The 27,462-nt window shown below is 45.3% G+C and overlaps 1 protein-coding gene across 2 annotated transcripts; it reads right to left on the bottom strand.

Annotated features, from left to right (window-relative positions):
* Positions 1–53: 53 nt before the first annotated feature.
* On the bottom strand, positions 54–25,083 carry IMP4 (IMP U3 small nucleolar ribonucleoprotein 4). Of its 2 annotated transcripts, none has more exons than XM_029610716.1 (9): positions 24,932–25,083; positions 24,194–24,302; positions 18,028–18,111; positions 17,571–17,680; positions 7,277–7,409; positions 6,991–7,145; positions 978–1,072; positions 619–692; positions 54–524 (listed from the first exon to the last, which is right to left on the bottom strand). In XM_029610716.1, exons 1-9 carry the CDS (start codon positions 24,932–24,934, stop codon positions 412–414), a joined length of 876 nt encoding a protein of 291 aa, XP_029466576.1. In that variant the 5' UTR covers positions 24,935–25,083; the 3' UTR covers positions 54–411. The 2 variants fall into 2 exon arrangements, with proteins under 2 accessions (XP_029466576.1, XP_029466572.1); XM_029610712.1 differs by lacking the exon at positions 24,932–25,083 and adding an exon at positions 24,404–24,547.
* Positions 25,084–27,462: the final 2,379 nt, after the last annotated feature.

Raw genomic sequence — 27,462 nt, 5'->3', positions numbered from 1 at the left:
GCCTAGCTTCAGCCAAACACACTCATCCCTTTTATATAAATTTTTTCCAAGTATGTCTTCATGATGAAAAGCACAAAATGAAAATTATCTACACCGGTTAGAAAACCACTGTTTTTATAATACAGATTTATAAATTTATGCAGAATTCACCACAATGTTGCAACTCTTGCAGAATTTACTTCTCAACTGTCCCATGAAACTGGGGGCAGTGCTCATGATATTTTTTAAATTCAAGTTATATACATTGTTCAAATACAGAGGGGCCCCTCAGCTCCTTTTTGCACAAATGCTGTGTAAAAACAGTATTTACAGACAAATATCCTTATGTTTTTTATATGTACACAAAATCCTTACTTAACAGGCCTGTATAGCATTAGCCAAGATTACTATAAAGGCACAGAACTTGGGACGCTATTCTACACTGAGGAATTTTCTCTTCTTGGCAGTGCGAGTATAGGGATGCCAGCGCCACTCCACCTCTGCAGTGCTTTCATTTTCCAAGGTTCCCAGTTTAATCATATACACTGTAAGAAATAGCAAAATATTAGTCCAAGGAGGGAATATACTTGTAGATTTGACTTCTTAAGCAAATAAAACACAAAGCCATAAACAACTTACGCTTCATCTCAAACCTGGGACCCACTTCAGACAGTTCTATGTTTCGGTGATCTACTTTTTTATAGACATGATGCCTGTAACAAAATCAGAAATTAATAGATTACTTTATGGTTTAAACTGCAGAACAGTATAGTACAATGTGCTCTAAATATATGGTAGGTGCCCTGGTTCGTGAAGGCGAAGCTACCCTTGAACAGAAGTCAAACCCTCCTTAATCCTGCTTCTGGTACCACTCCTATTCCCCTCCTTTCCCTAGGATCTCTGCTATGGGGAAAGGGATGAAAAATAAAGGCTGAAGCATTATCACTACATCTCAAGCGAAAATCAAGAAACTATAAGAATTCAATGCTCTACCTTACCTGAAGGAAATAAAGTCATTGTCATTTGCAAACGTGATCACTCTTTTGCTGTCATCCTTTGGAACTGGGAATAAATATTTGAGGATACTGGAAATCTTAAAGTGAGAGGGGGGGGAAAAAACAAATGAGTTCACATAAAAAAAATATGCTACGACCTACCATCGTAGGAGAAGCAGAAACATGGCAAAACAAGAAGAGTTTTCTAGTGGTAACACTAATCAATATCTGATGGTGCTAAAGCAAAATTGCTTACCTCTAACTAGTGTACTTCACATGGCTCCATACATGGAAAATGTCATTTCATAGCCTAGATGCCTAGAAAGACTAGCACACATTTAGTAGACACTGCACCAAGCTGCCCTCAGTGAAAGTTATGTCAATGTTAATGGGAGATAGCAGGGAATGCAAGATCATTAGTACAGCTGTCCATATAGAACACCAGCTACAGGTAAGCAACTTTTGCTATGGACAAGGAGGATGAACAGTCCTAGATGCAGGGACTCCTAAGCTAAGGGTTGTCTTGATGACCCCGTCCTATCTTCCACAAGAGGACCTGCTATTTGGGCAACAGATTATTAAAGAACACCTCCCACTATGTTTTAAATAGATTTTTCAGAACTGCCTAACAGAACCTACTGTCCTGCTGAGACAGCCTCTAGGCCAGGGGTGGGCAATTCCAGTCCTCGAGGGCCACAAACCTGTCGGTTTTAGGATATCCTAATGAATATGTATGAAATAGATTTGCATACAACGGAGGCAGAGTGCATGCAAATCTCTCTCATGCATATTCATTAGGGATATCCTGAAAACCAGACTGGTTTGTGGCCCTCGAGGACCGGAACTGCCCACCCCTGCTCTAGGCTTTAGAGCAGAGCTTTCCAAACTTTTCATGTTGGTGACACACTTTTTAGACAAACATAATTTCACGACACGGTAATTCAGTCTACTAGTAAACCAGAGGTTAAAGGTTAAACGAACAAAACATTTCGACAATTTATGTATGTTTCCTTAAATATATACATAAATAAAATGTTTCACGACACAACCTATCTCATGAAAACCTTAAATTTATATTAAAAATATATATTCCAAGATTCATGTTATTGTTATAATTTATGAGAAACAATAATAAAACAAATTGTCTGGCCCCCACACACTCATCTCTCTCCTCCCCCCAGCACATGTCTAGCCCCCACACACTCATATCTCTCCCCCTCAAGCACATGTCTGTCCCCCCAGCACGTTTGCCCCCCACTCACTCATCTCTCTCCCCCCAGCACATGTCTGGCCCCCACACTTATGTACCTCGTCTTTTTGATTGTTGCCAGTTAAGTGCTTCACTCCCTTCCATGATCACCAGACACTGCTGCTTGCAGTCAGTACTCCTCATGGCCAGGCCTCATCGGCAGCAGCAGCCAATGCAAGGATGGCTGGGCTCGTTCCACCCACCAAGCCCCCCAAAAAAACGCGATTGACAGCAAAAATCACCCAATAATAAGCAACCCATAAACTGAAAAAAAAAGTGAATCTCTAGAAAAAAAAAAAAAGCCCAAACTCGCATCAGAGTTGACCGGGCTTGCGCGACACACCTGCACAATGCAGGCGACACACTAACGTGTCCCGACACACAGTTTGGAAAGCTCTGCTTTAGAGGGATGCAGACATGTGCACTGAGTTCCATATGACTGCATTACAAAATTTCTTGAAGAGAGGTTGATCCAATATATGCTGTGGAAGTAGCCACATGCCCTGATCTAATGAGCATATACATGGCTATTCTCTGTTTGTTCTCAGGCCTTCTTGGTCTGTTAGGATCATAGGAGACACAGAGTTGCGTGGATATTATTGTGATTGCTTTTGTCCTATCTATATAGAAGGATCCCGTCTTAGCAGGACTGCAGGGTTCCGCGCAAACCTTCCCTCTGCACTCCATGTTGCAGCAAATGATGGCATGAGAGTGGGATACTCCGGAGACTGGATTGAAGGTCGACAGAGCAATGGATAAACTCTATTCTCTTCCGGAAGACGTTTTGGATTTCTTACGGGTTCCGAAAGTGGACGCGTTCGTTTTGGCGGTCACGAAGCAGACTACCATCTTGGTGGCTGAAGCGGCAGCATTGAAAGATCTCCAGGATCGTAAGCTGGAAGGTCACCTCAAGCGTATTTTCGAAGTTTCTGCCCTGGGTATTCGGGCTGTGGTCTGCAGTAGTTACATGCTCAGAGCAGGACTCCACTGGGTGCAGCAGTCGCTCAGCGCGGAGAATAGAACTTCATCCGGGTCGGGTAATTCACCAGAGTGGCCATGGAGGCCTTGGTTCGTGGACCTTGTGAATCTGGTCCTGGAGGGTCCTCTCCATCTCTGTCATATTCCGAATCTTCTTTGCAAGGGACACATTTTTCGACCAGGCGGATCGCTTTTGTCTTGCGGCTTTTGAGTGGCGGTAATTGAGGAAGAAAGGTTATCCGGAGTCGGTTATTTCTACCCTTCTGCGAGCCCGGAAAACCTCCTCGTCTCTGGCATAAGTTCTGATGTGGAAGGTCTTCGAGTCCTGGTGCCAGCCTCAAGGGGTGGATCCTCGTAAGGCTTCGTCTCTGATTCTCTCTTTTCTACAGAATGGCTTGGACAAAGGTTTGTTTTATAATTCGCTGAAGGCTCAGATCTCTGCCCTGGGATGCTTGCGGAGGCACACTCGGGGTGCTCCTCTAGCGACTCATCCAGACGTGGTGCGCTTTCTTCGGGGCGTGAAGCATGTGCGCCCCCCGACTTGCAGGCTATGCCCCTCTTGGGAGTCTGAACCTGGTTCTCCGTGGTTTGTGCAAGTCCCCATTTGAGTCTCTCAGGAAAGCTACCTTAAAGGATCTCGCGCTGAAGGTGGTGTTTTTGGTGGCTATTTGTTCAGCCAGGTATCACTGTGTACTGTCCCATCTTTTTTTTTTTTTTTTTAATCAAAAGTGATTTCTGCCTTTCATGTAAATCAATCTGTGGAGCTTCCAGCTTTTCCTGCTGCGGAGTTCACAGGTCCTCCTGCGAGTCAACTTCGGCAGCTAGATGTCAGACATGCTTTGTTGCTCTATCTTGAGGCTAGCAATGGGTTCTGTCTGTCGAATCACCTTTTCATTCTGTGGCTTGGCGCAAAGAAGGGACAGTCGGCGTCTAAAGCAACTATTGCTCGTTGGTTAAAGGAGTCCATAACATCAGCTTATATCAGGTATAGTCGTCCAGTCCCGGAGGACTTGAAGGCACATTCTACTCGAGCACAGGCAGCTTCAAGGGCTGACTGTCAGTTGGTTTCCCCGCAGGAAATCCGTAGGGCAGCTACCTGGCGGTCTTTACACACTTTTGCCAGACACTACAGACTGGATGTCCAAGATTCAGACCCTACCAGTTTCGGGGCCAGTGTCATCCGAGCGGAGCTCTCACGGTCTCACCCTAATTAGGAGAGCTTGGGTACATCCCAGCTTTCTGGACTGATCCAGGTATGTACAGGGAAAAGAAAATTGGTCCTTACCTGCTAATTTTCATTCCTGTAGTACCACGGATCAGTACAGACGGCCACCCATTGGAGGTTTTCCACGTTGAGGGTAGAGAGCCCGCTCACTCTGTACTGTACTGTACTGTTGATTCGTGACTTTTTTTCTGAAGAAAAGAATAGATTCTTCTAAGAACTTTGTTTCATGTTCTCAAAGTTTTATTCTTCATCCTCTGCTTGTTCGGGGGGGATGGAGTTCGGATATAAATGGTTATTCTTTAAAATATTTCTGCTTGGGTATGAACAAATAGGAGCAGTAGGTGGCACACCAGGTTAAGAAAGGACACTCTTGAAGTTTTTCTCTGTTTTCATCTGCTGGAAGGGAGTCAAAACCCAGCTGTCTGGACTGATCCGTGGTACTACAGGAATGAAAATTAGCAGGTAAGGACCAATTTTCCTGACTCCACGGGCCCCTTTGACGTTCTGAACATACCTATGGCTGCAACGTGCAATGGGAACCTCACAGAAACAGGAGAGCGGGATTCCAAGGTATGCTCGCTATTGCAACCTTCTTTGGTTATCAGTGATAACCCTAGATTCCATATGAAATGCCTTGACATCGCTTGAAAAAGCTATTTCTTCTTTAACTCATGGTCTGATGGAAACTATTATCAAGGTGCAGTCAATGGAATCTGAGATTACCTCTTGATTTAAAATTGAGAGATTTGGATACATTTGCTGTTGAAGCGGTTCAGAACAAATTGGCTCAATCTGGCATTCCAAGAAGTTGGAAAACATGGAAAACTGATAATTCTGAATTTGAGGGTCCTGAATTTTCCTTATCTTAAAGTGATTTCCCCTAAGGATATATTTAGAAATTACCGTACTCAAATTCTTAAATTCCTGAATGAAGCAGTCCCAGCTATAACAAAAATGTATTATTTACCTTCACCTATGGAGACAACCTCTGGGGACTTACCACAAGATATTTCTTTGAATCTTTCTGACATTCTGGAACTTTCCCAAGAGACCATTGTTCAGACAAAGAGGATCACTGCTTGTGACTTTTGCCTTTCTATCAGAGAGAAACTCAGTTTTGAGATTTTTCTTTCATAACCGGTCACAATTATTACATGGTCAGAAACTCAGGATTTATCCAGACATCACAAAAATCACTCTAACAGTGAAAGAAATTTCTTTCCATGAGAACAGAAGTGGTATCACGGGTGCTAGATTTAGTTTAAGAAATTCATGTAAATGTTTGATCAAATTCCAGAATTCTAAATATTTGTTCTTTGAGCCGTCTGTTACGAGTTTTCTTGGACTCTCACTCCTAAATTCCTTTTCGTGGGGGGTCTGGCAATTTAAATTTAATGTAGGGGGTTGTTTTGGAAGAGATTCTTTTTGATTTTATTTTTCCTTAATCGCTCTGTAAGTCTCTTGGTCTCCCCTATTACTTTATTATAATGAGATACTTGGAATGTTTTTTTCTTCCAGAAGCAACCCCACCAGTCTCTCTCCTCTTAGCTCAGCCCCACCAGTCTCGCTCTCACCCCCCACCCCCAGTTTATATAAGTAAACATTACTTAAGTTTTAGGCACACCAGAATCATACCATTATTTGTTATTTTCCATATATGACATAACTGCATCTAAAAATCAAAGAGAAGCATGTGAGGGTCCCAAAAATGTTTGGAGATAGAAAAGGGGGTCTATGCACCCAAAATGTTTGGGAACTCCTGTTCTAGGCAATGAACAAACACTCTCCATATATGGTGCCATGTAATGTTATCCCTCACACATGGAACTGTTCATCTTGCTTGGCCACAAAAAAAATTCTACCCTTGCTATGGATTTGGACAATGCCTTAAGGATCTACGAGAGAGGAAAGGTAGTGGCTGGTCAAGCATGTATATGCAGGTGAAGAACCAGCAGTGGAAGGAAGAAAGCAGTGGTACTTCAAGTCATGTCCTCCTCTGCTGCTTAGAACCAAACTTGCACTTGGAAACACACAGTACTGTGGTGTCCCAAGCAAGTAGGGCCCCATGCAGCAAGAACAGGAGCAGCAGCCGAAGGCACCACCACTCTCCCCCTGGCCAGATTGTTATTGTGGTGGTGGTACAGGGAATAAAACGGACAAGATGAAATAAGCGAATTAACAGGGGCAATGGGTAGTATATGAGAGATAGGATGTAGGCAAAGGAGGTGGGGGGGGGGGGGGGGGGGATGCAATCTGTGCCAGATGGGGAAGATTATTGTCCTTCCCGCCCTATCTCCAATCCTCCCTCTGCCCTCACCTTCCCATCTCCAATCGTTCCTGATGGTAATCCACCTTTCTTTCTTCCCTTCAGCCTCCCCCGACCAAAAAAACAAAAACTAGTTTACTCATATTAAAAAAAAAACAAAAAAAAACAAAAAACTGAAAAACATTTTTTTTAAAAAGTTAAAAAAAACCAAAACCTTTCCTATTACTATACAAATGTACTGCAGAATTTTCAATCTATGCATCAAACGTTCAGCATGTCATGTGGCTCCTTTTTTTACCCTCTGTCCTAAGCGAGAAGTGAAGTTGTGGAAGATGAGATGAGGATATGCTTCCGACATAGTCCCAAGCTCTGGTATATCATGCCTCATCACCACGTTACACAGAGTGAAATAGGCTGTTGGTCCGAATGGGAGGTGGCACACAATCAGTCCATCTGAATGGAGAGCGAGAACACAGCATTATGTTATGCACATACACAAGGGTAAAAAAAAAAAAAAAAAGTATCTGTACAACTGATGCATTTCAGTTGTTTCAGAGCAAAATTTTCTTCTGCCTTTAGCTAACCTGGCATTCCTCTGTGCTCATGTATAATCAGGAGGTCGCTAACATTATTGGCTTTGCACGCCTGCACTAAAGCGCCCATCTCGTGTTTTCCTCTGTTCATGCGCTGAGCATTTGGAAACACCAGCTTCATTTCCTGCAAAAGGGAAAAGGCAGTCAGAAATGGTTTTAAAGGGGTCAATTTTCTAGTTTGGACACCTAACGTTTAGAGTTAGACTCCTAAATTAGCCCTTTGGAAAATGTATTAGGGTTGAGTCCCTAAATTTAGGCTTCTAGTTTCATTAGGATCCTAAAAAGTGGTTGGCTACAGGGCATAGTTAGAGCAGGGAAGCAAAGTTAGGAGCTTGGCTCTGATTTTCAGAACTAGATACCTAACTTAGGTGCTGAAATCCAGGCAAATGAATAATGGTCCTCATGTTTTTGAGGACCCAAAGTTTATGAAAATCTTCAGCTGAAAATTTAGGGTCTTAAGTTTGGCTGAAATAGGTGCCTAAATTTAGGAGCTCAGCTTTTTTTTGAATATCAGTTCCATTGTTTCTTGATTAAAGCACAGCACAAAATCCCTGGACTGAGAAAATAGTAATAGTAAAGAGCCACAGTGCTAGCTGCATGATGTCTAATGATCCTTGCATGCAGTACTCAAGTTTCATTAATACCTAAGGTTCCATAGTTTTGTTTTAAAAGGGCTCCATGGGTAATTGGGAAAGTACAGACCAGCAAGCCTGACATCTATGCTGAGAAAAATGGTTATAGCTATTCTAAAGAACAAACTTACTGGCCAACCTGATCAACACAGACTATTGGGGCAGACTTGGGAAGGCCACTGCTTCTGCCCGATTATTAGCACAAAAAGATTAGATCTATTCTTTGGAATCCTGCCGGGTACTTGTGAGCTGAATTAGCCACTGTTGGAGACAGGATGCTGAGCTTCTTGGACCTTTGGTCTGACCCAGCATGACATATCTTATAGTTTGCGGGTTACACAAGGTACTATACTATTTTTACGCTCACTGGGGATACATCTTTGGCTTGCAAATTTGTTTTAAGCCAAGAAAAGATTACTTGCTTTTATATAGTGCTGGTTTGACATTTCTCTTAAGTTTCTGCTTAAAAAATTATGTGCAGCTTATTTACATTTACACAGTAAATGTGATGGTTTAGAAGAACAGATCGTCTTAGAATATCACTCACTAGTTAGCCACAAGATGGAGAACGAATATAATACTGACAAGGTTTGTGGTGTGTCGGAAATTAAAGGTGGTTCATTAAATGGAAAACCTGACAGCTATAAGACACAATACTTTGAATAAATTTTCTCATATCTGGTCTCTCTTTGAATGTTGGTTAGATTCATCCAATGGAAGCAGAGCTGGATAATATCAGGAGAATGGCCGAGGGACATTAGCATATAGCTTCAAAATGTCTATAATGTCCGGACAGGTGCCCACCTGAGTCCAAGTCATCATCAGACGATATGGTTTGATATTGCAAATAAGATACCAAGAAGGCACACGAAGACCCAAATTTTGAATTTCAAATATACGGACTTTGACAAAATGGGGATGTATCTGGAGGAAGAACTAGAAGATTGGGAGAAAATGGGTGAGGTGGAACAAAATGGGCTAAATTAAAAGGAGGTATTACAAAGGCAACAAAACTATATGTTAGAAAAGTAAGCAAAAGTTTAAGGAAAAAGAAACTAATTTGGTTCGCAAAGGAAATGAATGCAAAAATAAAGGCAAAAACATCAGCATTCAAGAAGTATAAAGGTTCCCAAAAAAGAGGAACAAAGGGAAGAATATCTGGTGAAACTGAGGGAGACAAAGAAAAATCAAAAACACAAAAGGCAGGTGCCACTTTCACAAAAAAACAAACAAACAAAAAAAACAACTTTATTGAGAGTTTGATCGGTCCCTTGTAGGCCACTACCAGTCATATAGTGAATTCACTAATACACTTAAAGGACGTTAATTAGACACATTCCTACTCCCATAGCAACCTCAAACAACTAGGAACTGAACAGAATTGAGATGAAGGCAGCAGCCCAGCAGCAAGAGGGGGCTTCCCAGTCTTTTGCAGAGAGTGTCACATGTATGATTTTTTACCCAACGGTGAGAAGTTGAACATGTGCATCTGATGCAAAGAACTCCTGGCTCTCAAGAGGACGAGTCCGATCTCTGGAGGCTAGAGTGGCAGACCTGGAGGAGCTGAGACAGACAGAGAGGTATATAGATGAGACCTTCAGGGACATAGTAGCCAAGTCCCAACTTCAGACTGGCAGCCCTGGTGCTGCCTTGGAGGAAGGTGGTCTCATGATTGGAAAGCATCAACCGGGTGCAGCAGGAAAGGACCTGCTCTCCAGGTGGTGCATTGTCCTTTCGCACCGAGGATATCTTCCCAAGGTCTACTGCCCAGGCGGGAAGGGTTAGGTCGGCCGTCATAGTTGGTGATTTGATTATTAGGAATGTAGATAGCTGGGTGGCTGGTGGGCGTGAGGATCGCCTGGTAACATGCCTACCTGGTCGAAGGTGGCGGACCTCACGCGTCACCTAGATAGGATTTTAGACAGTGCTGGGGAGGAGCCGGCTGTCGTGGTACATGTGGGCACCAACGACATAGGAAAATGTGGGAGGGAGGTTCTGGAAGCCAAATTTAGGCTCTTAGGTAGAAAGCTTAAATCCAGAACCTCCAGGATAACATTCTCTGAAATGCTCCCTGTTCCACGCGCAGGTCACCAGAGGCAGGCAGAGCTCCGGAGTCTCAATGCGTGGATGACACAATGGTGCAAGGAAGAGGGATTCAGTTTTGTTAGGAACTGGGGAACCTTTTGGGGAAGGGGGGAGTCTCTTCTGAAGGGATGGGCTCCACCTTAACCAGGGTGGAACCAGACTGCTGGCGCTAACCTTTAAATAGGAGATAGAGCAGCTTTTAAACTAGAACAAAGGGGACAGCCGACAGTCGCTCAGCAGCACATGGTTCGGAGAGAGGTATCTTCAAAGGATACTAATGATGCATTAGAATTAGGGCATCCCGACAGTGATGTTCCAATAATAAGAAAAGTAGTCCAAGTGCCTGTAACTAAAAACTCATCTGAGCTAAAAAATTCTAACTTATCCCTATCAATTAAAAAGCAGAATGAAAATACAAACAAAAAACAAACTTTGAAATGTTTGTAAGCTAATGCCAGAAGTCTAAGTAGTAAGATGGGAGAATTAGAATGTGTAGCAGTGAATGATGGCATAGACTTAATTGGCATCTCAGAGACATGGTGGCAGGAGGACAACCAATGGGACAGTGCTATACCGGGGTACAAATTATATCGCAATGACAGAGGTGTGCACCCAGGAGGCGGTGTGGTGCTTTATGTCCGGGATGGCATAGAGTGCAACAGGATAAACATCCTGCATGAGACTAAATGCACAATTGAATCTTTATGGGTAGAAATCCCTTGTGTGTCGGGGAAGACTATAGTGATAGGAGTATACTACCGTCCACCTGGCCAAGATGGTGAGATGGACAGTGAAATGCTAAGAGAAATTAGGGAAACTAACCAAATTGGTAGTGCGGTAATAATGGGAAACTTCAATTACCCCAATATTGACTGGTTAAATGTATCATCGGGACACTAGACAGATGGACTCAGGACGAATGGGTATTGTGCTCTCCTGATAGCAGATGGGAGACGGAGTCAGATTTCAAAGCTGACATCAGCCTATATATACCCGTGCAGCATGCTTAGCTCTTCAGTATTCTCTTCGAAAAGCCAGTGTTGCTTAATACTTTATTACAGTTGATTAACCTTGAACTGGTTCAACTGATATATATATATATAAAATTTTGGAACTGGAGACCGCCAGTGCACTCAAACAATAAACGCCGACACCTGGGCAACTGCAGGTGTCTTGAACTAGAGGTAGGCTGTGGCTTACCCATACTTGCTCAGTCTTGAGATTTGATATCAGAGGTTCTTGATTTCTGGAGCAGCTGTGGGCGGGATGCTGTGTACATCTGTCTACACTAAGGAAAATGAAATTATCAGGTAAGTAATTTCTCCATTTTCTAGCATGTAGCCAGATGGACTCAGTACCAATGGGATGTACAAAAGCTACTCCCCTACAGGGTGAGAAGTTGGCTGTGGCCCACTTAGTGCTGCCCTTGCGAAAGCTGTATCCTCCCTGGCCTGAACATCCAGGCGGTAGAACCTGGAGGTGGTGTGTAGGGAGGACCATGTCGCCGCCCGACAAATCTCAGCTGGCGAAAGCAGCTTGGTTTCAGCCCAGGAGACTGCCTGGGCCCTTGTAGAATGCACCTTGACCTGTAGAGGGTAATGGTTTTCCTGCCTCGCCATAGGCTGCATTAATTACTTCTTTGATCCAGCGGGCTATGGTCGCCCGCGATGCCGCATCCCCTTGTTTCTTCCCGCTGTGAAGAATGAACAGGTAATCAGTTTTGCGCAAGGGTTCTGATCTTTTCAGGTATCAGACTAGGATTCTGCCGACATTCAGGTGGCGAATGAGGCAGGAGTCTTCCGAATCCTTGTGCTCATCTGGGGATGATAAGGATATGGTTTGGTTCATATGGAACTGGGAAACCACTTTCGGTAGGAAGGATGGTTCTATACGCAGCTGTATGGTGCTTGGGGTGAACCTGAGGAATGGTTGCCGACAAGATAGTGCTTCAAGTTCGGAGATTGATTTATTTATTTGCTTTTCTATACCAACATTCGATTTGGCATATCACATCGGTTTGGCATATCACATCGGTTTACATAAAACATGATGTCACAAGGCAGGCCTTATAATGACATAGTATATTGTAACATAATAGATTAACTTAGCTCAGTACTTATAACTTGCTCATAATAACATGGTGCATTGTAACAGAATAATTAACTTGGTACTTATACTTGCTTAACGAGTTAACTTTATAGTAAAATATATTGAAAAAACGTTTTAACAGAGAGTGTGTTTTGATTGACTTATGTACAGTTATTTATCTGGAGGAAAAGCTTTCCGGAAGAGCCAGGTTTTGAGGTTCTTTCGGAAGGAAGGCGTAGAGGGGTCCGTTCTGAGAGAGGGTGGAAGGTTGTTCCAGAGGTGAGGGCCTGCTATAGATGCGGCGCGTTCTCTTGTGGTGGCTCGAGGCACTTCCTTAATGGAGGGAGTGGTGAGAAGGGCTGTGTTTGTTGAGCGGAGGTTTCTGGTGGAGTTGCTGGGGATCAGTGGTTTCTGTAACCAGCTGGCTTTATCATTGTAGATTGCCTTGTGTAAGGGCATGAGAGTTTTGTATTGGGATCTGTAAGGGATAGGCAACCAGTGGAGTTGTTTAAGTGTGTGTGTGATGTGATCCATTTTTTTGTTATTTGTTAGGGACCGTGCGGCTGCAGGGAGGCCTGTTAGGAGGGCGTTACAATAGTCTAGCTTGGCAAAGAGGAGGGATTGCAGAACTGTTCGGAAGTCTGGGGAGTGAAGAAGGGGTTGAAGTTTCTTGAGGATTTGAAGTTTGTAGAATCCTTCTTTTATCAGTGTCTTGATATGAGCTTTGAAGTTCAGTTCCTTGTCCAGGGTGACTCCGAGGTCTCTTACTGTCATGAGCAGGTTGTATTTGGTCAGTTGTGGGGTTGGAGTTGGGTGTTGATGTTTTTCTGGAGAGGTGAAGAATTTCCGTCTTGTTTCTGGCTGAGTGTTAGTACCATTTGGTTGAGATTGGAAGTTATATCTGTCAGGTGGGATTCCCATTGGTTTAGGGTATCGTTTATGCTATCTCTGATGGGGAGCAGGATCTGTACATCATCAGCGTATAGGAAGTAGGTGAGTCCTGTTTTGTCTAGGTAGTTGCATAATGGTAGCATATAGACGTTGAAGAGAGTGGGGGGATAGAGATGAGCCTTGTGGGACTCCCTGTGGGAGAGGGATTTTTTCTGATATTGTGTTTTCGTGGGTTACTCTAAAAGATCTGTTGGTGAGGAATGATTGAAACCATTGGAGAATGGTGCCACTGATACCTACTTCTCTGAGCCTGTGGAGTAAGATCTTATGATTGACAGTGTCAAATGCAGCGGAGATGTCAAGTAGGATTAGGAGGAAAGATGTGCCCTTGTCGTATCCTCGTATTATTGTGTCTGTGAGGGTGAGTAGTAGCGTTTCGGTGCTGTGGGATTTTTTTAAGCCATGTTGAGCAGTGGCTAGTATATTTCGGTTTTCGAGAAATTCTGATAGCTGGCGGTTGACAGTCTTCTCGATGATCTTGGCCAGGAACGGCAGGTTCGAGTTGGGCCGTAGCTGGATGGAATGGCTGGATCCAGTTGGGGTTTCTTTAAGATAAGTTTGACCACCGCGCATTTCAGGGATTCCGGGAGGACTCCTTGTTTGAGGGAGAGATTGGTGATGTCCGCTATGGGTCTTGCTAGGCAGTTGGGGATGAGTTTGAGGGTCTTCGATGCAATGGGTCAAGTTGGTGTGCTGCTGGATTGATCTTTCGAATAATGGTTTCTACCTCAGTGGAGGCTATGGTCTCAAACTACGACCATGTTGGTGCCGTGAGAGCTGTTTGCGTGGGGGGCTCCGGGTTGGTTGGCGGGCTTTTTGGACTTATATTGGAAGTTTTGTCCGTAAGGTATTGGGCGAATTTCTGGCTTGATATTGTTGAGGTCTTGTTCGACGGATTGTTGATGGGTCGCGTCAGTTAAGTAACGTATTCGAATAGAGCTCTCTGGTTGTATTGGTAGTTGTAGATTCTTTGAGTGTAGAAATTCCACTTGGCTTTGTTGATGTCTGTTGTGTATATGTATAGGAGTGTTCTGTATCTGTCCCGTAATTGGCTTGCGGGGTTGTTTCGCCAGGCTTTTTCTGCTTGCCTTAACCGGCATTTTTATGTTTTTTAAATCTTGATTATACCAGGGTGCTTTGTGTCTTGCTGTGGCTCCAATTTCTTTTTCGATGATTGGGCATATCTTTTTCGCCGTCTCCGTGTTGATTGTAGTCCATGAGTCGACTGCATTTACAGTGCTTGATGTGTCCAGTTGCTTTAGGGCAGCAGGTAAGGTTTCTTCCAGGGTTTCACTTGAACATGGTTTGGTGAACACTATGCGTTTTTTGTCTTAGTGTGGATGTGTGTATGGTCCACTTGGAGTTTGGATTTTATTAACATGTGGTCTGACCAGGGGACGGAGTTGGTGGTGGTGGGGGGGGGGGGGTGGAGTTGGGTGTTCCTTTGTTGTTGATGAAAATCAGGTCCAGTGTGTGGCCTGATTCTTGTGTGGGGGGAGTTTATTATTTGCTTGAAGCCCATGGCAGTTAGTGAGTTGAGGAAGAGCTCACATGATGGAGAGTGGGGAGATGTGCTGAGCTGAGCATACTGCGATCAAAAATGCTGTCTTTAAGGTCAAGAGACGTAGAGACAGGCCGCTTGTTGGTCTGAAGGACTCCCCTGCTAGGAAGTCTAGTACTAGGTTGAGGTTCCATAGAGGCACTGGCCATTTTAGTGGTGGTCGGAGTTGTTTAACTCCTTTCAGGAAACGAGACACATCAGGATGAGATGATAGTCTGATACCGTCTTCTTCGGACCTGAAACAGGCCAGTGCTGCGACTTGGACCTTGAGGGAGTTGAGAGACAACCCCTTCTTCATGCCATCCTGTAGGAATTCTAGGATCGTGGGGATCTTGGCTGTCCTTGGGAGGAGACCGTGGTCTTCGCACCACGCTTCGAATACTCTCCAAATGCGAATGTAAGGCAGAGATGTGGAGAACTTGCGTGCCCGGAGCAGGGTGTCAATTACAGCTTTTGAGTAGCTGTGCTTCTTTAGGCTAGTCCTCTCAAGGGCCATACTGTAAAAGAGAATCGAGCCAGGTCTTTATGGAAGATTGGTCCCTGCTGGAGAAGGTCCCTGTATGGCGGTAGACGCAGAGGATTCTCCGCTAGTAGTCTTCGCATGTCCGCGTACCATGTTCTTCTTGGCCAATCCGGGTCGACTAGTAGAACTAGTCCCCTGTGGTGCTCTATCTTGTGGATGACCCTGCCCAGGGCCAGGGTGGGAAAGCATACAGGAGGCCTACCTCTGGCCAGTTCTGGACGACAGCATCGATTCCCTGAGATTGTGGTTCTCGTCTGCGGCTAAAAAAATCTGATGACTTGGGCATTGTGACGAGTTGCTAGTAGGTCCATGGCTGGGGGGCCCCATCGATTTACTATCAGTTGGAAGGCTGTGTCCGTCCGCCAGTGACCATTGCCCCGGGTATAGGCTCTCTCTGCGGAGGTAGACCGCTGAGATGTTGTCTTTTCCTGCGATGTGGGAGGCCGAAATCCCTTGCAGGTTTATTTCTGCCCACTCTATGAGGGGGTCTATTTCCAGAGACACCTGCTAGCTTTTGGTTCCTCCCTGGTGGTTGATGTAGGCAACAGTTGTTGCGTTGTCAGACATTACTCTGACGGACTCGCTTCGGAGTCTGTGGCTGAATCGTAGGCAGGCTAGTTTGGCCGCTCGAGCTTCCAGGTGGTTTATGTTCCATCCCGCCTCTTCCTTGTTCCACTGTCCCTGGGCAGTCAGTTCCTGACAGTGGGCTCCCCACCTCCGTAGGCTCACATCCATGGTGAGCAATGGAGAAATTACTTACCAGATAATTTTGTTTTCCTTAGTGTAGACAGATGAACTCAGAACCCCGGCGGTAAAAACAGGCAAAAGGAGGCGCTAGGGACACTAGCGCGTCCCTAGGGCCTCCTTTTGGACCGGAGCGGTGGCTGTCAGTGGGTTTGACAGCAGATGCTCAATTTTGCCGGCATCTGTTCTCGAGCCCGCTGACAGCCACGGGCTTGGAAACCAGACGCCGGCAAAATTGAGCGTCCGGTTTTCGACCCGACAGCCGCAGGCCGACTTCAAATATATTTATATATTTTTTTACTTTTGGAAACTTTCGGGATCTCCGACTTAATATCACCATGATATTAAGTCGGAGGGTGCACAGAAAAGCAGTTTTTACTGCTTTTCTGTGCACTTTCCCCGTGCCCGAAGAAATTAGCGCCTACCTTTGGGTCGGCGCTAATTTTTGAAAGCAAAATGTGCGGCTTGGCTGCACATTTTGTTTTTTGAATTGCGCGGGAATACCTAATAGGGCCATCAACATGCATTTGCATGTTGCAGGCGCTATTAGGTTTGGGGGGTTGGACACGCGTCCAATGGCGGGTTAACAGTGCGCTGTACTGTATCGGCCCGATAGTGTGGTTCAAAAGAGGAATGGACAAATTCCTGAAGGAAAAGTCCATAAACAGTTATTAGCCAGGTAGATGTGGGAAAGGCAGTGCTTATGCCTGAGAGTGAGATACAAGAAATAGATCACCTATTCAAGATCTGACAGATACATGTGACCCAAACTAGCCACTGTTAGAGACAGGATGCTGTGCCCCATGGACCTTGGGCTAACCCAGCATGGCACTTCTTATGTTCTTTATAACACTGCCAAAATCCACCCCTTCCTTTATGAACACACTATCAAGACCTTATCCACTCTCTCATCAGCTCCCGCTTAGACTTTTGAAACTTGCTCCTCATAATCTTCCAGCAAGCCATCTTTTTCCTCTGCAATTTGTCTTAAATTCAGTGCATGGCTTTATCTTTCGCTAAAGTCACTACACTCACATAACCTTTTTTCTGAAGTCACTGCATTGGCTCCCTATCCGCTCTTGAATATTGTTCAAGTTCCTCTTTCATATCTACAAATGCCTTCACTCTGCAGCACCTCACTACCTTTCCTTTCTTATCTCCCTCTACACCCCTCCTTGTGCACGCCACTCATCATACAAGTCACTCTTAATTGTGCCCTTCTTGTCTACAGTCAATTCCAGATTCCATGCTTTCCACCTGGCTGCACTGTGTGCTTGGAAGTCTTCCTGAACTGGTGCATCATGCTCCCTATCTTGCCGTGATTAAATCCCATCTAAAGACCCACCTTTTTGAGGCTGCTTCTAAATCTTTGGTCTGCTTTTAGCCTCATTAATTAACTTTCTTTTTCTTTTCTAACCATTTTCTTACTTTATAAAATGCCCCAAGTCTCTTGTCCTGTATGTTTGTCTTATTAGATTGTAAGCTCTATTGAGAATGGACTGTCTTTTTTGTGTGTTTGTACAGCTCTGCGTACATCGTGTAGTGCTATAGAAATGTGTATTAGGGGTAGTAGTAGTACTTTTGGTAACAAAGTGAGAACACCAGAAATCAGCTGGGGTCTATGGCACTCACCACAAGTAATCTGGGCTTTCTACTCCAGTTTATGAGGAAGAAAAGGCCAAAGAGAAAGACTTCACTCACCTTAGCAAACATTTTGAGGCGAGAGCTAGGCTCTCTGGAAGTAGTGATCATAATTTTGGGATCCTCAACACCAGCCCACCTGTATTCATCATCCACATGATTAGTGACACCTACAGGAGAGCAAAAATTAAAGTAAAATAGATCTCTAAGAACAAAAGCTAACACTCTCCCCTAGCCCTTCTCTCTTAATTCTTTGCCTAGTCTAACCTCACTCAACCAATCTATAAAGACACCATGAACTAGCCTTTCTCCACGCCAAACTCACTAACTTTCCAAAGCTTCATCCCTTTCTCTAACCTGCCCCTACTCCCCTAATCCACATCACAAACAAGTTAAGACCTCCATTGGTGTTGCCTTTTTAGCTCTCTGCTCAAATATAGGACTAGATGGACTAAATTATAGTGAAAAGAGAGTTAGTGGGAATTCACAAAAGGACAAAAGCAAATAGTTTTCTCACCTTCACCGCCTTCATCATCAAATTCAATTAGCTTCTGAAGAGAGAGTGCTTCCCGTCTAATCTCAGTTGGAATGAGACGATTTTCTAGAATACAAATCAAAATTACAAACTGATTTAAAAAATAAATGAAAAACAACATTTCCTGGACATACCCAGATCAGTGGGTTACATCCTCCTACGAGCAGATGGAGGCAGAGAACAAACATCAAGCCCGGCTATATAATTCTACTGCCATCTGCAGCTCTTCAGTATTTCTCTGTCTCCAGCAGATGGTGGTCGTGCATCCTGCAGCTCTGGACTGAGTTTTGGCAGGGCTCCCCGAGGTGTGAGGTTCCGATCTCGGGCCATCCCTTGGGTGGAGCAGGGCAAACGGGGGATTGGATACCTCCGGCTGTAGAGCCCTTGAAATCCGGGAATTTGTTCCCTCCATTCCCGAAGCCCTCTTCCAGTGCCTCCTAAAGGAAAGTACCCTGTGGGGATTTTTTTGTTCTTACTTCCTGAGTTGAAAAAAAAAAATTTTTTTTTTCTTGCCTTCAGTTTTTTTTTTCTCTGCAGGGGCTTTTCTCTGAGGCTGGTCTTTTCAGGCAGTGCTCTGCTGGGGGAGGAGGAGCATCCTAATTCCCGGAGCCTCCTCGGGTGGGGAAGTATCTCCTGGGAATATTTTGGCCTCCAAGCAGTCATTCTGAGGGCCTGGGCAGTTTAATCGGCTTGGCCTGGGCTAGGCTGGGAGCCATTTTGTTTTTTATGCTAGACCCAGCCCGTCAGATTTCTTCCTTCTGGTAACCCAGTCGTGCTGGGAGAAGGACTGCCATGTCTGAAAGTGCCCTGGTGAAGGTTTGTAGGGCCTGTGGCCTGGCTTTAGAGTTGGATGCTCACTCTCTCTGTGCCTCATGTGCTGCAGGGGGAGGGCTCTTCTGCCAAGGGTCAGAAGACCAGAAAGCCTAGGAATGTACCTGCGGGAAGAGCAGGATTGACTGCTATACCACCGGGGTCGAAGGTTACCCAGGGGAAGAAGGTTAAGGAAGTGTCTGTCGTCGCCCACCCCCCCCCCGGCCGCTTTCTCCACTATCCCCGCTTTTTCCTAGCAGTAATGGAACTGGGCCAGGGAGACCCGAAGGATATAGCTTCGGATTCCAGTAGTGAGGAGTCTGTGTTACTAACACATGAGGCCTTCCTGGCTAGGAAGGCTGCAAAGAGGAGGTCCCAGGACAGCGCTGGTGGCTCTGCCAAGCGTCTAAAGACTCAGGTCCTGCCTTCTCTGGGCCCTAGGGCAGCCACGCCCCAGGGTGACTCTGACCCTGATCCGGACCCAGAGGCTGCTGGGGACTACCTGTTGTTGCTGGATGCCCCTGGGAGGGATGACCCTCGGATGGTTCAACTATTTAAGCCCCTTATTCCCCAGGTGCTGGAGGAATTAGGGTTCAAACTGTCACAGGAGGTTTCGGACAGCGAAGGGGTCAACCCGGACCTGGATGGGCTGCGAGGAACCCCCTCGACTTTCCCAATTCCGAAGAAGATACAGGACCTTATCAGCAGGGAAAGGGATGCCCCGCTTGCCAGCCTCAAGGTTGGACGAGCCATGGCCAAGCTGTATCTGCTGTCAGAGGAGAATTGGCAGTCCTTTCGGACCCCCAAGGTAGATGTGGCGGTTTCTGCCGTTATTGAGCAATCTACCATTCCTGTGGCAGGTTCGGCGGCCCTGAAGGATGCCCAGGATGTAAAAAAAAAAAAAAAAAAAATTGGAAGTCCACCTGAAGCGCCTTTTTGAAGTCTCGGCTTTGAGCCTCAGAGCGGCTGTATGTGCCAGTATGATGCAGCGTGCCTGTCTGGGTTGGATCCAGCAACCTCAGGATCCGTCAGCCTTGGGGACCATGTCTCAGGCGCAGGTGGCGCACCTGGAGGCGGGAGTGGATTACATGGCGGATGCCTTGTATTACCTCGTAAGGATTTCAGCGCGTTCCATGGCCTCTTCTGTAGCGGCCCGAAGCTTGCTCTGGCTCCGGAATTGGTCGGCTGACTCTTCTTCTAAAGCACACTTATGTAACCTTCCCTTCAGGGGGAAGCTCCTGTTTGGCGAGGACTTGGACCAGCTGGTAAAGTTACTGGGAGAATCCAGAGGGAATAGGTTCCCGGAGGATAGAACGCCTTTTCGGAAAGCCATTGCCCCAAGGTCCCGGGTCAGAGATTACAGAAGGTCAAAGTCAGGAAGAAGGGGTTCCTCTGCTTCCTCTGGATTCAGGCCTTCCTTCGGGACATCAGTAGTCCTTTCGGGGACCCAACCGGGCTGTGAGAGGAGGTTCCGGCAGTGAACTGCAGCCTGCAAAATCTCCCAGTGACATCAGGAGCTCCCACTCCCCGGAGATGGCGGTAAGGGGAAGGTGGAAGGCTGTCCCAATTCTACAAGAAGTACGACCAACCAGTGGGTACTGCAGGTCATCCGCGTAGGTTATGCCTTATAATTTTCTCACCCGCTCAGAGACGCTTTCCTGGTGTCCCCAGACAAGCAAGCCGCGGTGGAAACCACTCTTCACCGTCTGATAAGCCTGCAGGCCATCGTTACAGTTCCTAAGGCGGAACGAGGGGCAGGACGGTACTCTGTGTACTTTGTGCTGCCAGAAATAGAGGGGACATTTTGGTCCATTCTGGACCTCCAACAAGTGAACCGCAGTCTGAAAGTCCCACTTTTTCGAATAGAGACCCTGCGCATGGTGTCTGCGGTAGTACACAAGAAAGAGTTCCTCGCCTCCTTGGACCTCACAAAGGCCTACCTCCATATCCCAATCCAGAGCGATCATCAGCAGTTCCTGCAGTGCTCGATCCTGGGACAGCATTTCCAGTTTCATGCACTCCCCTTAGGGCTGGCATCAGCTCCCCACACCTTCACCAAGGTTATAGTGGTAGTTGCGGCAGCCATTTGGCGGGAAGGAGTATTGGTGCACCCGTACCTTGACGACTGGCTCCTCCGAGCAAAGTCGGTGGAGGACTGTCAGCGGACTATTCGTCATGTGACCCACATGCTGCAGTCGTTAGGGTAGGTGATCAACCTTGCGAAGAGTCACCTGGTTCCTTCCCAGGTCCTGGAATACCTAGGGGCTCGCTTCAACTCTCGTCTGGGCCGGGTGTTTCTGACAGAAAAATGGATGCGCAAATTGCAACGGCAGGTGATTTACTCGAGGACAACACAGACTCCTACGGCCTGGGGCTATCTTCAGGTTCTGAGATCTATGACCTCAGCAATAGATCTTGTCCCTTGGGCGTTCGCTCACTTGAGGCCGTTGCAGCAAGCTCTCTTGTCCCGATGGAGCCCAGGGTCGGAGCAGTATCAGGGTCAGCTGCCCCTCACCTCACAGTCCAGATCCAGCCTGGCATGGTGGCTTGTGGATTACAATCTCCAGAAAGGAATGCCCCTCGAAACCCCAGACTGGGTAGTAGTGTCCACAGACGCCAGCCTCCAAGGCTGGGGGGGTGGGGATGGGCGATGTGCCTGGGCAGAGCGGCACAGGACATGTGGCTGGAATCAGAACAAAGCAGGGCTTTGGAAGCATTTCTGGATCTGGTGCAGGGTCGGATGGTTCGAGTATTTTCAGTCAACGTCACCACGTTGGCGTACCTCAACCGCCAGGGCAGTGCAAAGAGCCCTGCCGTAGCCCGAGAAGCTCATCTCCTCTTCGCCTGGGCCCAGCGCCATCTGGAGGGCATTTCTGCCTCACACATGGCAGGCATGGACAACATCCAGGCGGACTTCCTCAGCAGATAATAGCTGGATCCAGGGGAATGGGAGCTGTCCAGAGAAGCGTGGAACCTCATTTGTACCAGATGGGGGACTCCCCGGTTGGACCTCATGGCGACTGGCCTCAACGCGAAGATGACACGTTCTTTTCAGTCGACGGAAAGAGATGGGGGTCGGTAGGTCTCGACGCCCTGGTATCTAAAGGGCCAACGGGGATTCTGTTGTACGCCTTTCCTCCTTTACCTCTCATCGGGCGAATCCTCAGATGAGTGGAACAGTACAGAGATCAGGTTCTGCTGGTGGCTCCAGAATGGGCATGTCACCCTTCGCTGCAGATCTGGTATGACTAGCCACAGGCGAATCATTAAGGCTGGCGCAGTTACCGAGCCTGTTGCGGGAGGATCGATTTTCTCTCGCGGCTTGTCCTTTGAGAGGCGGCGTCTGAGACTGAAGGGGTAGTCAGAGCTAGTGACTGCCACAGGCCAGGCGCCCGTCCACTTCCAGGACATACGTGCAAGTGTGATCAGTTTTTGAGTCCTGGTGTGCACAACAGGAGATTGGGCCAGAGTCGGCGTCCGCCCTCATATTCTGGCGTTTCTACAGCAAGGACTCTCCAGGGGCATAGATTTAATTCCCTACGAGTTCAGGTTTCCACTCTAGGAGGTTTTAGGGGACGAATAGATGGCAGATCCCTAGCCTGCCACCCCGATGTGGTTCACTTCCTCAAATGAGCCAAGCATTTGAAGCCGGCTATTTGGAAACTATGCCCAGAGTGGAACTTGAACCTTGTCCTACGGGCTTTGAGCCAGTGGGTCAAGCCTCTCTCAAGGACCTGACCCGGAAGATGGTCTTCCTACTGGCTATTTGTTCAGTGCGATGCACTTCGGAATTACAGGCCCTGTCCTGCCGGGATCCGTTTTTTTTGCGGATTTCAGCGGACAGAGCGTCCTTATGTACAGTGCCATCCTTTCTGCCTAAGGTGGCGTCCGCATTTCATATGAATTAGGCAGTAGAGCTCCCTGATTTTCCAGATTGGTCCCGCGATTCAGCGATAGAGACCTGCATTTGTTGGATGTGCGTAGGTTTTTATTGCACTATTTGAAGATTTCCAATTCCTTCTGGAAATCGGATCTTTTTTGTGCTGTTTGGTGGTCCTAGGCGTGGGAACAAGGCATCCAAGGCCACTTGTGTAGGTGGCTGAAGGAGACTATTGCTTCAGCATATTTTTGCAACGGCCGCGCCATTCCGGTCGGTTTGTCAGTACATTCGATGCGGGCACAAGTGGCCTCTTGCACAGAGTGCCAGCTGATTTTGCCACAGGAGATATGTAGGGCCACAGTTTGGTCTTCTCTGCATACCCTTTCCAAGCATTTCCGCTTGGATGTTAAGGCGCCAGAGGACTCCAGTTTTGGGGAACAAGTGCTTCGAGCGGGTCTTTCTGGATCCCCCCCAGTGTAGTGCGGCTTTGGTACATCCCAGTGGTCTGGACTGATCTGGGTATGTCCAGGAAAGGAAAATTGGTTATTACCTGCTAATTTTCTTTCCTGTAATACCACAGATCAGTCCAGAGGCCTGCCCAGACGTGGCTGCCGAAAGATTGGCTGTCCCTTAGGGGAGCTACTGTGTTGAAGAATTCTGAAGGAAGTGCTCCTTTTACCAATATTAAACGGAGTCAGGGTAGGGTTTCCAACCCTCCTGTTTTTCCGGATGTTCGCCTTCAGGGTGAATAGATGTTTAAAAGCTATTTTCAGTGGTTTGGTGCCTGGGCATCGACCAATACTGAGAAGCTGCAGATGGCACTAGAGTTATTTAGCCAAGCCGTGAAGTTTGTTCTCTGCTTCCATCTGCTGGTAGGAGGATATAACCCACTGGTCTGGACTGATCTGTGGTATTACAGGAATGAAAATTAGCAGGTAACCAATTTTCCTATTTCACAGGTTAGGTCAATTTGCTAGAAGTCTGAGAACATCCCTTAATTCCACATTTCTATGATGGTGACCCTTGATTTTCAACTGGCTGGGTTAATGTCCAAGTGGTCATTTTCATGTTGGAAGATTCCCAAATATTTACTTACATTTCAGAGTACAAGATGTTTATGAACATGCACAATTATAAAAGCTTCTTGACATCAAGATAGTCAACAGATACAGTGCCACATTATATATCTCTTTGTTTGGGTAGAAGGTTATCTGGTTGTAATATGTGCCTTTGTACTGCAATTATGTTTGGTTTTATATGATATTGTTTTTCATATTTTCTTACTAGATCCTGGGATTTCTTCTTCTTAGATCTTCCTGAGTTATTGGGGACTACAGTGAAATGTGTACCCGTTCCATTTGATTCTCTGCTGAATATACATATACATTCATGACAAACTTGAACAAAAGAAAAGATTGCATTCTTAAATATGCAAAGTTAAAAAGAAATGACTTATACCATCTAAGGCACTTTTTAGCTTCTCTTTCTTCTCTTCAATTGTACGCAATTTCTCCTCTTGTGCTTTCTTGTAGAGGTATTCCCTCCTCAGACGGGCCTCACGGCGCAACTAAATGCAAAAAAATATATCAGATACCACATAGCAGGGAGAAATTCACCCTTTTATCTATTCTCCAATCCATGGACAGAATTGCACCTTGGTCAACTCACATATCTACTGCCACAACAGTCAATAGTGAAGCATCTTCTGCAGTGATTGGTGATACTATAGTGCAGCTCTGTGATTACATTTAATATATGGGAGAGCAATACAGGAACCTGCACACCATGCAGAGACATCACTGAAGGAACTAGGTAGGCAAAATGGAAAGGATTCTCTTCAGCCCTGTACAATCACTGGAGCAAGAAATCACCCCTCGCCTTTATAATTACAAAGGAGGGGAAAGGGAAAGCCAGAAACGATCTCAGCCTTTTACAATTAGATTTCAGTTGGGGAGGTACCCACGGTACTTTATAGTCATGGGGACGGAAAGGGCATACCCTCCGGTCTTATATATTCTCAAGAGAAAAAAAAATCCTCCCGTTTACTATTTAAGGAAGGAAAAAATACCGCGCAGCTTATTATAATCACAAGAGAAGAAGAATCACCCTCCAGCCCTGGAAACAGCACCATAATAAAATATGCAAGCCATCGATCACCCTAAAACGAAGAGGCTGGAGATCAAAGCAGAAACTCACCATCCCAGCAGCGGTAGTAACAGAACGCCGACTCTCTTAGTCACATGGCTACATCCAGACTCTTCAACAAACTCAGCGCTGATTGGCTGAAGGCAGCCTATCGAAGCAGATTTTAGTCAGGATGGGGATGGTGGGTAATGCGTTTGGCGAGCGAGGAAATATAATTATTCTATTGCTTATTTATGTAATAAAAAGATATGTTTTATTCCCAATTGCTTCCACTTCTTTTAAAATTTAATTCCCTCAGTGGAAGGATGTGCACTTAGTTTTGCTAGATTGTTAAAACGGCCAAGCTAGATCAGATCAATGGTCTCCGATCACTACAACACAAGTCCAGCAGATCCCATAAAGCAGATCTATTTCCTGTTTGTTCCAGAGATAGCAATAGCTATCTCTAATCTACCTGGCTAATAATGTCATATGGACTTTTCCTCCAGGAAATTGCCTAAAGCTCTTTTAAAATTAAACCCCGCTATGCTATGCTATGCTAGTCGCCTTGATCATGTCCTCTGCCAACAGATTCCACAGCTTGATTGTGCATTGAGTTTAAAAGTACTTTATATAATTGTTTTAATCTGCTGGATGTTAGTTTCATAAAGTGACCCCTTGTTTTAGTATTATTTGAAAAGGTAAATAACTCATTCCATCCTACTCATGATTTTATAAACTGCTATCATGTCCCCTCTCAACCAGCTCTTTTTGAAGCTGGAAACCTGACCTGCGTGTTCTCTCTTCATACGGGAGCCGTTCCATTCCCAATGCCCTCTTTTACCTTTTCTAGTTCCTTTATGTCTTTGCTGAGATGGGGGCAACCAGAATTGCACACAGTATAAAGGTGCAGTCACATATGAATCAATACAAATGCAATATAATATTTTTCACTTTTATTCTCCATTCCTTTTTGGATCATTCATAACATTCTATTTGCATTTTTTGACTCTTGCTGCACACTGAGCTAAGGAGTTCAATGTATTATTCACAAGGATTCCAAGGTCCTTTTCTTGGCTGGTGATTCCTATTATGGAACCCAGAATCATATACCTATAGTTGTGATTATTTTTCCCTATGATCATCACTTTGCACTTTTTCACATTAAATTCATCTGATATTCAGATGCTTAGTCTTCTAGTCTCACAAGGTCCTTCTACAGTTCCTCGCAATCCACTGCTGTTGTAACAACTAGTACCAAACCCTGTGATACTGTAACCGTATCCAAAAGTCAGTAAGGAGGCCCAGACAACTGATCCGCAAAGATAGACTTTTATTGCCAGCAAGATGCAGCTAAGACAAGGGCTTAGTACAACTGCATGCCACGCCCCCTTAGGAGCAAACTTTTATACACTTTACAGTTCTTATCTTTCACACATGCGTTCTACTAATTGCTGAACAAACAATTTACAAACTGCTGAACAAGCATTTGCTAGCGTGGTCTTCTAGTAGGTGTAGCTTATGATCAGACTATTGTTTCGTCATTTAATTGATGTGTTAGACATTTTATAGCGGCGATCGTATTAATACAATACAAATTATTATTCCAAAATGGAGTCACGTTCCACTAAATGTTAGTACGTAACTGCGTCACTACGTATTACATGCCGTTTGCGTTTCAAATGTTAATACATTCAAAATGGCTGTGCGTTTCACTGCTGGTATGGTTAGTTGAAAGGTTTTCAGTCGTCCCATGCTTCAGACGTTCACAAAATCGAACTCCTTCAATACTCCACTAATTACTTTTCTCCAGTTGGAAAGCTGACCATTTAATCATATCCTCTGGTTCCTGTCTTTTAACCAGTTATTAGTACACAATAGGAGACTGCCTGCAATCCCATGACTTTAATTTCCTGGGGAGTTTCTCATGGGGGACTTTATCAATTGCCTTCTGAAAATCCAAATACAGTACATCAACTGGCTTTATCTACATATTTTTTGATACCATCAAAAAAGTCTAAAAGATTGGCAAGGCAAGATTTCCTTTTCCTAAAACCATGTTCATTCTTCCCCATTAAGCCATATCTGGTGGGGATTTAAAGAGGTCTGGACAAGTTCATGGAGGAAGAGTCCATAAAACATTATTAGTTAGAATAAAGAAAGCTATTGCTACTATTACTGTTTATCATTTTTAAAGTGCTAGTAGCCATAGACATATGCTAGTAGACATATTTACCATTGTTATTATTTACTTTGTTAGCCCTGTACTTTATACCTCATGTATATCAGTACTTAGCTCTTTCTGCTATTATTTCCCATACTCCTCGTATATGTATTATCTTGTATTATGTTGTACTATTTTGTACCATACACCTCGTGTATATATATTATCCCAGGCTACCCTATACATTGTTAGTCCTGTACGTTATACCCATTGTATATTAAGATACTTTTTTCTTGTTATTCTAGGATATATTATTTTGTGTACCCTGGCTTCCCTGTTCTCCCCTCCCCTGTTTTTTGTAATTCGTTAAGTTCTTTGTAAACTGGTATGATGCACCCACAAATACCGGTATAAACCCCCCCCCCCAATCAATCAATCA

This window comes from Rhinatrema bivittatum, chromosome 1 (assembly GCF_901001135.1).
Source record: "Rhinatrema bivittatum chromosome 1, aRhiBiv1.1, whole genome shotgun sequence".
NCBI lineage: Eukaryota > Metazoa > Chordata > Amphibia > Gymnophiona > Rhinatrematidae > Rhinatrema > Rhinatrema bivittatum.
The sequence above is the reverse complement of the archived record's forward strand: the minus strand, read 5'-3'. Positions and strand labels throughout refer to the sequence as shown.